At 36.4% G+C, this 13,180-nt stretch overlaps 1 protein-coding gene across 5 annotated transcripts in view; it reads left to right on the top strand.

Annotated features, from left to right (window-relative positions):
* The window catches only part of LOC105252687 (protein krueppel), a 76,422-nt gene that overhangs the window by 54,769 nt on the left and 8,473 nt on the right, over window positions 1–13,180 (top strand). For 2 of the 5 annotated variants that reach the window (XR_003122961.1, XM_025409881.1), the window contains exon 3: window positions 12,432–13,167. Coding sequence is in view for 1 of the 5 variants with exons in the window: in XM_025409881.1 (XP_025265666.1) it covers window positions 12,432–13,167 (736 nt within the window). In the remaining 4 variants the exon portion in view is untranslated. Of the gene's footprint in view, window positions 1–8,793; window positions 9,339–12,426; window positions 13,168–13,180 lie in introns of those variants that run through there. The other 3 variants (XR_003122963.1, XR_003122962.1, XR_003122964.1) reach the window with 3 other exon arrangements.

The raw sequence follows: 13,180 nt of genomic DNA, 5'->3' as shown, positions 1-13,180 counted from the left end.
CTTTCCTCCCCTCCTGGCCTTTTATCTTACGCCTCGGAAATATTGGTCAAACCTGCCCTCACGTGGTACGAGATACGGGGTAACGTAATGGGGGTGGAAAACGGGGGCTATGAGGGGTGCGGATTCGGAAGGGCAACCCCTGCTTGCGTACTCGTGAATGCGCATAGCGCACACCGACACAGACATCTCAAACCCGCACCCTGCTTCAAATTACTCACTGGTCTCCCCTTTACCGTGCCGTTTTACCCGAAAATCCAAAAACGAGGGGATTTGCTCGTGTGTGCGGAAGCAGAGCCAAACGCGTGGGGTCGATTATGCCCTCTTTCTCTCTCTCTTTCTCTTTTCCTCGCCTTTGCTTGGGTGGGAGGGATACTTCCATCTACCTCACGATCGACCCCTTCGAAACCAAATTTCTCTCTTTTACAAAGCCTTTTTTCTTTAACTTCACGATAAAAATTCACTCTCGACAACCACTCTCTTACCCTTTATAATAACAATCTGTTAAATGATAGTAAATATTCGTTTCCGTGATTGTAGGGCGGTTCTTAAAAATCAGATTTTAATATAAGAAATGATATATATTCAAAACTAATAGCGAACAGTTACGTTAATTCACAAGCATGCGCGAAAGGATGCACCTTATAAAATCTTTTTATCAAAAATATAAACGGATCCTTGATAAAAACGCAAGAGAATTTGATTTGTCACTTATTATTATACATCATAGACGAAGACATGCCGTCCGCTCGCATCCGGTCAGTCTTTTGCTTCCTTAAATCTCCTCTCGCGAGGGTAGCCGACTCACACGTCAGTTGCAGAGACGGACGGTTTTTGTGTGTTGCGGAAAAAAAAATATCGTACCGGTCTCTCTCCGGGCCACCGCCACCACCACCGCCGATAGGGTGTAAGAGTACGCGACGCACGGATGAAAGGGGGTGAAGGGCAGCGCGGAAAATATAGGGTGGTTTTAGGTCCTCCATTCAATTTATCGATGGATTGACAGCTCTGTTAGGCCCTTGTTACGCGGGAGCATGTTGTCGAGGAAAAAAAAGATGGACCGAGGGTGTAAAAGTGAGAGAAGAAGAGAGCCAGACTGAAGAGGGAGAGGGGGAGGGGGGGTGGGAAATATGCGCGCGCGACGTAATCGCACTCACTTTCTCTGCATATATATTTCCGGATGCATAGAAAAATTCATTGTTTTCGCAATAATCGACGTCGATCAGCAAAATATTTTCGTGACAAGATATACACTGATATAAACGCGATTTATAAACATTTACAAATAATGATACAATGAGTCGTATTTTTTTCTAAGATATAATTAAAAATAAAAAATTCGGATGCATAAATATGGATACACGAATATATATTTTAAACGAGCTTTCGTGAAAAGTAAAGCGATCGAAACGTCATTAGCGCCGTGAATTGATTCTTGGAGTCGAGCGCGATAGGAGAGTTAATTTCACACTGGTATTTGATTAGGACCGGAATCAGCCAAACACACATACGAGAGTCACGTTAATCGGACAGTGACGCATCGATGTGTCGTCGTCATCGTTCTTCGCGTCTCCAAGATCTCTGACTTAGCTCGGGCCATTGTCCGAGAGCCGGATCGATCGATCCTTGACAAATAATCCTGCACAGGAGAAGGTGCACAGCCGCAGTCTCGTGTCCGTCCCGCGGATCGATCGCGCGTCTCATTATTTATTGAATGAGGTGGCTGACCAGCTACCACGGTGGTACAAGAACTGCTCCCTTGCGAGCGTCGCGTCCGTTGCGAAATCCGTCCTAAATCGACCCGATCTCTCGAGTAACCAGGTGGTGTGGCTTGGTCAACCGCTCTATAGGATATCTTATACAATTTTTCCTTTCCCTCGTGTTTCATCCAGTTCCCTCCCCTCGTCCACGAATTCGAGGATCGCAAAAGCAAACTCGCTCGATCGGAAGTCGCGACTGGACCCGAAGGGATCCTCGAGGAAAAAAGTAGGGTCGCGTCTATCCGCTTAAAGAACGTCGTTGCGTGTAGCCTTTGTCGACTCTCTCGATATGCTGTTTCGCGAGGGAGAGATTCCAAAATCCATCGATATACACGCGGGAGATATTTGACGAGAGATACGCATGTCGCCGAAAAGATTGTATTATGCGAAAAATATATTATCGAACAGCAAGTAATTTATCTGTTCGTTTTCAAAATTTTTGTTAGACATACGGGCTTAGAGACAATAACTAGTGCATCGCGTAAAGAATTAAATTATCTTATGATAGAGAAAATTGAATTTTTTTGCATCGCGAAAGCTTGAACGTGTGTCTCGGTGGAATTTAACTCTTTCGAGCGGCCTGATAATCGTCGGGCAAAATTCCGCGACGGTGCCGATACAAGGACGATAGGGTCAGTAAAAGGACGAAAAAAGGAAAGAAAGACAGACCGACATCCTTCCTCCTAGACCAGCTGGTGTGTCGGACCGCATCTCGAATCTATTCGCACACCACATGTTCGCCAGTGGGCGAGCACCGAATTAATGCAGAAAAGAGGGCACTGCTCCGCTATTATTAGCCTAGGCCATTAAGTGGTATTGGGACCCGATAATTAGAAGATTCGGTAATAAGTTTCCGATGTAGCTTCTATTTCGATGTATGAAACGTCGGTGGTCCAGATGCATCATAAATATCACCGAATCAAGAGATTGTCATCCACAGATAAGACTAAAAAACAGATAATTCTCATTATCTGTTATTTGAATCACGAAAGCAAACAAATACGAAGACACTTAAATATTTATAATCAAGATGCTTAATACATTTATGTGTTATCATACTACTGATTGTCTACTCGAAACTTTATTCAACGTAAAGCCTCTTTCGGTGTAAAATAAAAATAGAATTCTGGAAATAGAGTTACAGTAACGAACTTTAGGAACAGCTGACAACTTCTTTTGCGGAACAATCTTCTCGATCGTCGGATATGTAAGCGATCCTGCGATCGCTTACATATACAAAAACGTTCGGTTCTTCTGACAAAAAAAAAACGAGAGCGTTTTAATATCTTGAAAAAATATTCGAAAGCGCGCTTTCTCGATATCTGATTGAAACGATCATGGAAGAAAATGGAAGAAAAAATTTGCTTGAGCGACGCAGAGAAATTTTCAAATCGGCTTCTACTGCGAAAAACCGTGATCAACCGTCATTCGTCGATTACAGATGAAGATATTGATACGATTCGCATTGATCTCTATGTAAAGTGGTTTAACGTACGCAACGGTCAGATTTCGGGGTAGATTGGTAAATTCTGCATACGGTAGGTGACTACGTAAAGAAAAATTCCATTGAATATCTTTATCTTTCTCGACATCGTTTGAAAAAGAAAAACGCGAAACTGTCTCTAACCGTCCTTCTGATCAAATGATGGTATTCATAATTCGTTCAATTAAGAAAAAGAAAATATATTTAAGTATTGAGAAAAATTTATATATATATATTTTTTTTTTCATTTATTAAATTGACAATGATAAAAATGTTTGTTGACAGCTCAAAAGTTTCACCAGAGATAGACTTCGGTTTTATAGTAATATAAGCAATTTTTTTTGTTTTAATTCACTAAATATAAAAGCGCGATGCTTTCACTTTCCAGTAAACTTTTCAAGCATTAGTAGAAATGTCTCGCGTTAAAACGACTCTGTAATATTTGATAGATTTGTGAAAAATATTGGTTAAATAATCTTCTATTTAATGTGTGAGAGAGAGCATTTAAAAGAATTTCTTTACATTCTTTTCGTAATCAATATAATAAAATAAACAGCATGTGTAGTAAAATAATAATTGTAAAGGGTAAACTTTCATAACGCCTTTTAATTTATAGCCTAATCGAAGCCTTTAACAAAGCTTTTGACATAATATTACAACAATGTAACGGATTTTCGTGACATAATTTTTTCAAAAATGAATGAGCCTAGTCCTTGTAACAAAAATTTCAGTCTTTTTTAAATTTGTATTTTACATGAAAAATTCGTTTTGTTTGTACAACGATTTACGATATATTTTGCACATATTTTTGAAAAAATATTTTACTCCTTTACAATCTTCAAAACATATGAGAGTTAGTTTTAGGCTTTAAAATTCGTTCTATGTTTTTTAAAATCTTTTGTTACCCCATATGATGTTTTTAAATGGACGGAACTAGACGTCATTGACCAATCACAACCATACATTCTTCAGAAGAAAATAGCTGTAATTGGTCAATCTAGACTATTGGTAGATCTAAACTACCCCGGAAAGATTAAACCCGACCATTCGAAAATTCAACAGTATTGTTGCTTTTCAATCTTTTAATTATATAAGTTTTCAAATTATATTTGTAGTAAAATATTATTACACTGGTCAACACTGAAATTTTCCTGACATATATTATAGGTTATATCTAAGACACTGATTACGAAAATAATAATAGTTTAGTTGTATCAGTTCTACTTTTTTTATTTATAAGATATTACAATTATATCGATTATCGATATTTTTGAAAGATGTATTGGCCACAAATATAACAAAAACTATCTGGGTTATGTAAACAACGTTTCTGAGTCAAAGATATATCGAAAGTTAAAAAAATAATAATTTTGAGTAGAGTAAAACTCAAAAAAACTGCACGTGATGTAAAGGGGGTAGTCTAAAAATATTAAGAAACAAGAGCTGTTAAAAAAAAACTATTGTTGTACTCGAAATCACACTTAAATAAGCCCAAAACTGCAAAATTATAACAGGAAAAAGTAAAAATTTTTTTTTTGTTGATCAGTGTTATTTATTAATAAGTAGTTACATAGCAAAAGAAATGAAAAAAATCGAGTATAAACATTTAAGAAATTTAAATTAAAGACGAATTAAAGATGAATTAAAGACGATTAATTAAAGAGAAAAGACAAACTACAATTTTTGTTCCTTTGAAAATAATTCTTATAAATATCGCGACTTGTGGAAAATTAAAACAATATCAATTAATTATCTTTCAGAGTATTCTTTCTTTTCTGTTTTAAATTTTTATTTCTTATCGTACACAGCTTTTTGTATAACTTGTAAATAGCTCTTTCCGGATACATTACTTTTATTATTTAAAAATACATGTTATTTAAGAATACAAAAATACAACTTTTCGTATAACTTGTAAATAGTTCTTTTTGGATACAATACATTACTTTTATTAGTTATTTAAGAGTACAAAAATAAAAATATGAAAAAAGTTAAAATTAAGATATAAATAAAAGTTATCTACTTTTCCTAGAATGTATTCGTATAAGAATGATAACTATTTATTGGTTGTTTATTTGAAGAAATTATTGCTAATGGAGATCGATCAATAAAAAAAAAACGGAAATATCGTGTTTTAGTTTTGCGCATTAATGACTCAGATTGTCAATCATTATTTAATTTTATTCAAGAAAAGATATTATATTGACATTAATATCTTTAATGATTTATTTTTTTCCATAAAAAGAAATGATTGCATTTGATTCATTATAACTCTCTTGTTATCGCACTATCAGTTGATATAAAGTGTAGTATATATATGGAACAGATATATAAAAGAGTTAAAGACCTTATTTTAGACTTTATTCAATAACAGCCTGCCGGGAAGTAGCTCGACTCTTGCCTAAATGTCAAGAGTTAAGTTGTAATGATTGCCAATGATTGAGTCTATTGTAAGCGAATTTTCTCCGTGTTGTAAACTACTGAAACTCGTTCGCCGAACGCAGACTTTGTCCCGGTTTCGTTATTAATTTCGGCAATACAGATTGATAATAATTCATATTTATTGATTGATAATAATTAAACTAAACCGAATAAATGAAATACAAAATAAGGTAAAAACTATTAAGATGACACTACTCTTCTCTTTATCGAACATTAAGATAATTTCTTCGAAAAAGAATTTTTCTTAAAAACAATGACTAAGAATTTTTCTTAAAAACAATGACAAATCATTCAATTAATTACATTTACATTAAATTAACATCCTTTCCAAATAATATCTTAATTGTATCTTTATATTACTTCAGAATTGATATTTTTATGAAACGATTGAAAGAAAATTAAAGGTCTTTTATGAAAAACTGCCGATAATAAAAGTGTTACATTTTATAAATAAATAGATAATAAGTTTTAATCATTCTTTTAATTTCGAACAAAAAATGCGAGAATTGTTAAATGGGAATGAGTTCTCTAATATAGTCTAATTTCGATTTAAAGCCGGTATAAAACGAGATAATTTCATTATCCCTTACGAGTCACATATAACTAAGTTGTTTGCCTGCGTAGTTTTTCAATATTTTGTCAGGTTTGTATGCGAAAGTATTTTCGTATCGCACTCGTACACTCTCTTCGGGTATCCCGCCTCTTTGCCACCCCTCATCCGATAAATCCTAGAGAATGTATGACATTCATCGTACAAAAAAAAGGCCTGGCATCCTCAGTCGATTGTTCGGTGTGATCTGAAAATCATCCTCGACGAAAGCGATTTGATCTGTAAATAACTAGATACTGATATTAATTTGAGCAAAGATATAATTTTTTTAATTATCATACACGTAGATAAAATAATAATATAAGTAATAATAATCAATTACACAAAAATAAATGCAGAATCGTCTGCTCATTCTGCAGAATCCGGTGTCGACATGAGTTTCGACTCTCCGTCGCATCTGCAAACGCAAATAAACGCGCAGCGTTTTGAAGGAAAAAGGGGAAAAAAGAGAGATATTTTTGGTAACACGGAAAAAAAGAGCCTCTTGTGGATCGGCCGACTCACTAATTCGACAATCGTCCTAAAATCCCGCTCCTCTCGATTCCCGTTTAGCTTTTTTCGTGTTTTCTCCACCATTCTCGCCTCTTTCTTCCCTCACGTCCTCTCTCCGTTTCTCCCATCGGCTCGTACGAATCTCCGTCTTTGTCTTCACGGCGACGACAGGCGGCTGACAGGGTGGAGTGCGTCGAGCCACCACCGTACGCATCATGCGTCCGCGTGTGTGCGTGTATGTCGGTACGAAACGACATGTGGCGTTGTGTGCGTGTGTGTGTTCGTGAGCACCATCTCGCTCGTGCCACACGAAGGGCGCGCGCGCTCGCGCTCTCGTTCTCGCGCGTGCATGCGTGACACCCAGTATACGCACGGGGATCCGAAGGGCATTCTTCCACTTTTTTATCGCGACCGAAGCGTGTGTGCGATGGTGATTCCGACGTGAATTCTCGGCTGCAGGCACGCGCTGCGCACGCCCGGCTCGCGAGCAGGTGAGACGGAAGAGCGAACGGGAGAGCCGCACGATTGTACACGTGTGCACCCTTGCCCTCCTCCTCCCCCTTGTGTTCCGAATGAGAACGACCCCCGCGGGGTAACCGTATCGTCGCGGAGGGCGCGTTTCCGCGAGCGGCTTCCGTTTGTGGAGGAAAATCCGGAACTGTATCGAGCATGTTGCGCGTGGAGTTATCACGAACAACATGCTCGATACACGTGTGTCTTGTATGAAATACAATGTTAAGTTTGCAATCGCATTTTTTTTTATTTTTGACGTAAGCAATTCGGGAAATAGAAGAAACCTTAACGAATAAAGATTAATATTATGAAATAAGTATAAATTACAAAAATTTGAAATTTTATTTCTTAGTCAGTTTTTACAATCTTAAAAAAATTGTAAAAATTGCACATCATTAAACTTTTAATAAGAGACCTTTTAATCAAGATTGGCTAAAAAATTGTAAATTAAAAGAAAGAGCGGTTCAGCTACGATATTCTGTGTGTTTATTCTGCTAATTACTTACTGCAGACAACGGTCATTCACTGGTGATTCTGTTTATTTTTGCATCCTTTTTTTCATCGATCGATGTACCTTATACGCGATGTTATATATGATACTTGCGAAGACTTTCCAGACGCGATGTATCGCCGCGTACAATTTATATCGACCGCTTTTAAAATATTGACAGCTGCAGCGAACTTTTGCAAAAAGCTCGCCATCGCACACATGGAACTGTCGATATTGCACAAGCGGTAGTTTAGCAAACATAGAATAACAAATGTACACGCTCCCGCGAATGCATCTCGCGAATATCGCGAAATGAGAAACTGCTCGAGGAACATGAGCATAATACAATCAGAATGAACGTTGAAATATCATTAATAGAGGATAATCATAAATGTAGAAAATCTAATTAATTTCTATTTTCCATTTCTTCTCAAAATTAAAAAAAAAGCGTGCGATTAACCACTCATTTTTGGACCTTGCAAGTACATTTCATTTTTTTACATACTTTACATATGTGTCATTCCTCCCTTTGTCTCCCTCTCTCTCATTTTTTCTTGCTCACGAGTCTCAGCGATTGTTCATCCCCTGGTCTCCTCCTTTACCTTTATTTATCTCTTTTCCTCTTGGAGGAAAAAGTGCGCTCTCCGTACGCATCAACCCCTATCCTTAAAGATCATGGTCACAGGTTCACTCTGTGTCTCTCTTGAATCTCCCCTTCTACGTTTCCTCGCGCGCTTGCTCTTTCTACGCAACAACATCTCTTTCACCCTCTACTTCGTTTTTCTTTTCTCTCTCGCCCGACTGCCCACTGTCATTCCTTTCTTGTCCCTCCCTTTTACTCTTCCCCGCCTGTTTCTCCCTTTCTTGCTTTCCCTTCTATACTCCATCTTCTGTACGCGCGCTAACCCGCGCCCCAGCGAAGAACGTTTCGGCGACTCGCGCATCCGGGGTTGCGATTCGAGAGGGTAGCGCGCCACGATACTTGGTGGGGGACGAGAAGGAGAGAGTAGTGGGGTTGACCGGGACGTACAGGGGTGGGGGCATATTTGACTATACTAGTGAGCCGCACGTCGGTTGTCACTTAGTGTTGGGTTAGGTCAGCCCAGAGTAGACATCGTCGACCGACATTGTCGGTTAATCTTGTGATCGGAGTTCCACTCCGCTTGTTTATACGCTAGTAGATAGTGATCGAATAATAGATATATTTACGGGACATTTTCGCGGTGGTATCGGCCAGTTGTCGGTCTTATCGTACATTGAACGTTTCCAGTCGGAGTAAGTTGATCGTGTAAATTGTAGAAAAAAATATTCTTCTTTTCCAGACAGAAAAAAAAGGGGGGAAATAATCGAGCATAACGATTGTATATAGACTTTTATTTTAGCACCACATTAATCGCGTCGCGTGATACTTTGCGTTTTCTTCTCCGTATCTCATCGTCGCAAGTGATCATATTGTGCTCGGCAAGAGTGGATGGAGTATCAAAGTGAAGAAAGCTCGTCGCATGGATTGTAGCATGGCATTGTCCTATTTACAAGGGACGCATATATACGCAGGTATTTTTATTAACGATTTATACGTATGAGCGCGAACGACGGAGCATCGAAGGATAAAAATCCGTAAAACTCGTAGCTTCAAACATTAATACGGTTAATCAATTTTTCTATTGCATATTCTTCGTATTCTTATGTTTCTCGTATATGTAATATTTTAATATTATATTCGTATATTTAACATAATATATTATTAAATGTATATATTTATTTTTCTTTTTTTTGAGAGGGTTAATTAATTTTCCTCTCTTTTAATACTTTTACACTGGTTCTTCTATGTTTTATCATTAACATTTCTGCAACAAGTTCTAGATCTATTAATTCTTATAATGTTGAAACTTATCTTTGGTAAAATTCAATGAAAAATATATTCGTCATACGAAATATTAAAATTCTATCATATTAATCTCGAGAATTATGTTTGTCTTTTTTTTATTCTCATCCAGCAATTTTACGAATATTGATTTCTAATAAATATAAAAATGTAGATGGCATATTTATGCTTTAACATAGAGAACGAGAGAGAGAGAAAGAAAGAGAGGAAATTATAAGGCAAGGGAACGATTTCATAGTTTCTTAAGAGCCAAGCACGCGACTTCTGGCGCGTCGCCAAAATCTAAAAGCGCCTACGACGCATGTACATTGTGACACATTGTAAACATCGATAAGCTTCAAAGAGACTAGCAAAATCGCTTGACAAAAAATGCTAAGACAGTAATATCGTAAAAAATAAAGCTTGCTGTGATTTCGCGATTATTTCGGAATGCTCGGCACGCTATTATTTTTAACGACTCTCTCATAATTCTAGAAACCGCGAGCGATCTTTCCAATTCATTATATCACACTTCAAGATATCCTTGATGAACGAGATCCTAACCATTATATTGATATTTATGAACATTACATTAATTTTAACGGAGTCGCATAAAGTATTATAATGTCTTTACGACATCTCTCTAGGTTTTAGTTGAAAGCTATATAAATCGAAAGACTTCTAACTCTCTAAACGTCATGTTAGAAAAGGTTTAAGAAAGGTACTTGTGTAATTTATGAGTTTTTTGTGACTTATGAGTTTTAAAGAAAAAAACAAGACCCTAATAAAATTACCAATAAAGCATTTTGAGCTTAAAAAGATAGTTTTCTATTACTCTAAGCGTTCACAAGGCTTTTTTTTCGACTACTAGTTGACCTTAACAGCTTAAGAAAATAACCATAAAAAAAGGATTGTTGTATAAAAAAATATTTTACATTTTTATGTACAAACGCATAAATAATTAGCTGTTTATTACTTTGTTTTTCTCTGTATTTATTACCTATAAATATTTTATTTGATCAGTTTTTTTCTCTATTGCAAACACGTGCAAGTGTGTCTACAGATTACTTCAAATCATTTCAAAATAAATTTGGATGGTAAAATACAGAGATATAGATTAATTCATAACGATCTAACTTCTAATAAGGTTTCTAGGAGAAAGAACTCGGGTAAAACTACAAGGGTTGCGACCAATTAGGGGGGTAGATGCGAGCGGGGGCGGTACTCTTCTCGTCGCGTTGCCAAGAAACGGCGGTCGTAGGCTGTAAGGATCTTGGTTGCCGTTAAGAGAATTTTGGGGTAGAGAAAAGAGAGCATAAGAAGAAGCAGACGCATCTTTATTGATTGAACGATGCTCTCTCTCTCTCTTTCTCTCTCTCTCTGATTCTCTAAATAATCCATTAATTAACCGACGGTGATCGAATATGAAACTTCGACTTAATGAAACTTATTGTTCAACCTCGTAAGAAAGCCTTTTCTAAATTGTTTGAAATTCCATTTTAATAATCAATCAAATGTTCATTAAAGTATGTTTCAATCGCGTATAATGATCTTCACATGGCATTTAAAAGTATTGCAGTATCGAGTTCTTAAATATTAATTATTAAAGTGGTCTTATATTACGTTCTAATAAGCATTCCAAAAATATTATGTTTTAATACGTATTTCAAGAATAATCATTAAAAATTACAAAATTAAAAATTACATTGCGTTCCATACAATTCTAAAAAAAAAACTCACAGCAGGTTGTGTATTCAACACACATCATAGTGCTTAATGCTTGCTCAATCATAAAATGGCGTATACATTTAACAAAAAAATATATTTTATGAAGTAATTAAATGTGTATAAAAATTTGTGTAATCGTAATAATGTAATATATATAGAAAAATTATAATGTGAAAATATAAAAGTTTCTAAGATTAGCAGTTCAAATATTTAAATGTAATATATTTTTTTATTTGTTTATATAATTTTTGATATACATATATACACATTTACAAATACACGAATATGTATAACAAATTTTAATTAATTTTTTCTCTATCTCTTTCTCTCTTTTTGTCTCTTTCTCACTTTTTTTTTCTATATTTTTAAACATTATATATTATTCATATTATTTTTAAACATTATATATTATTCACCAGACATTATCTATTAAAAGATTACTTTAGAAACTGATAAAGTAATGACTAATATTTTTATCGATTGAACTGTAATATTTCGATGAAAATGAAATATTTGTTGATAAAGTCATTGGTCCAAAGTCGAAGAGACAGTATACACGTACGTGGATAGCCAGAGTCTTATGAATGAACTCTCGTATACGAGAGTGTGAGTGAATGGAGGAGGATCCAATAACCTCACGTGCGAGCGACATGTGTGGGAGGGCACGTCAGAAGTGGTAGGGAAGAGAGAAATAGAGGGAGAGAGTAAAGGAAAAAAAAAGAAATAAAGAGAAGGAGTGTTAATAGGAAGATTTAAAGCGCAAGGAAGATATTACAACTCATAGGTTATACAAATAATTTTATTATGCATTTTATCTGCTTAATTATAACCGCGAATTTCACCAAAGTATTTTAATTATAATGATGCGTTAGGTTATTATGCGTTAAATATCATCAATATATTAAATTATACTGCCTTTATATTCATGAAATACATAATGAAACACATAAACTTGTTTCTATTGTAGATACATATTAAGCATTAAGTATTAAATGTGATAAGTATTAAGTGCAACTTCATTAACTAACGCTGTTTAATTCTTTTTTTGAGTTCAGGATTCCTGATCAATCAACACCTGAGCATGATGCAGGACGCCGAGCAACAACAACCGTTCAACAATGTATCGCTATATCCGGAACCGCTATCAAGATCGGTAGCAAGATTATCGGTACTGAATCAGGACTTTCTCGCTACTCAAGCCCTGTTAAAGGCGGGACTTCCTTTGCATGGCTTGACCACTTCATTCTTCAATCAGAATCTCTTCGTTGACCCGCGAGATTGGCAAAGACAGCAGTCGATCGGATCTCCACCGCCCTCCTCCGTTCATCTATCGCCTGTAGTATCGCCGGCTCTCAGCACTTCCAGCAATTCCACATCTCAGCGCATCAGCATTACCGCTGCCAGCGGCAGCATCAATGGTGACGACGAGGATAATAATCACAATAATAATAACAACAATGTGCCGGGCAACAAGAAAGGGGGCAGGAAGAAGAGAAAACCAATACAGAACCAACCATTGAACACAGAAACCGTTGAACCACCAATCGTTGACCAACAAAACGCTTTGCAAAATGAAGTCGAACTCAACGTCGAACCATCTCCAACTCCAACTGTTAATTTCGAGGCAGAATCTCCAACCGTCAGTCCTGAGGCAACAGAAAAGAAGAACAAGAAACAAAATTTTGTTTGCGCTGTGTGCCAGAGAGGCTTTGGTTATAAGCATGTGCTGCAGAACCATGAACGCACTCACACTGGCGAGAAGCCTTTCCAATGTCCAGTGTGCCATAAAAGGTGAGTTTCTTTG

The sequence above is a fragment of the Camponotus floridanus genome, unplaced genomic scaffold (genome assembly GCF_003227725.1).
Source record: "Camponotus floridanus strain SB8 unplaced genomic scaffold, Cflo_v7.5 scaffold29, whole genome shotgun sequence".
Taxonomy (NCBI): domain Eukaryota; kingdom Metazoa; phylum Arthropoda; class Insecta; order Hymenoptera; family Formicidae; genus Camponotus; species Camponotus floridanus.
Note: the sequence above shows the minus strand (reverse complement) of the source record. Positions and strands in the feature narration are given on the sequence as shown.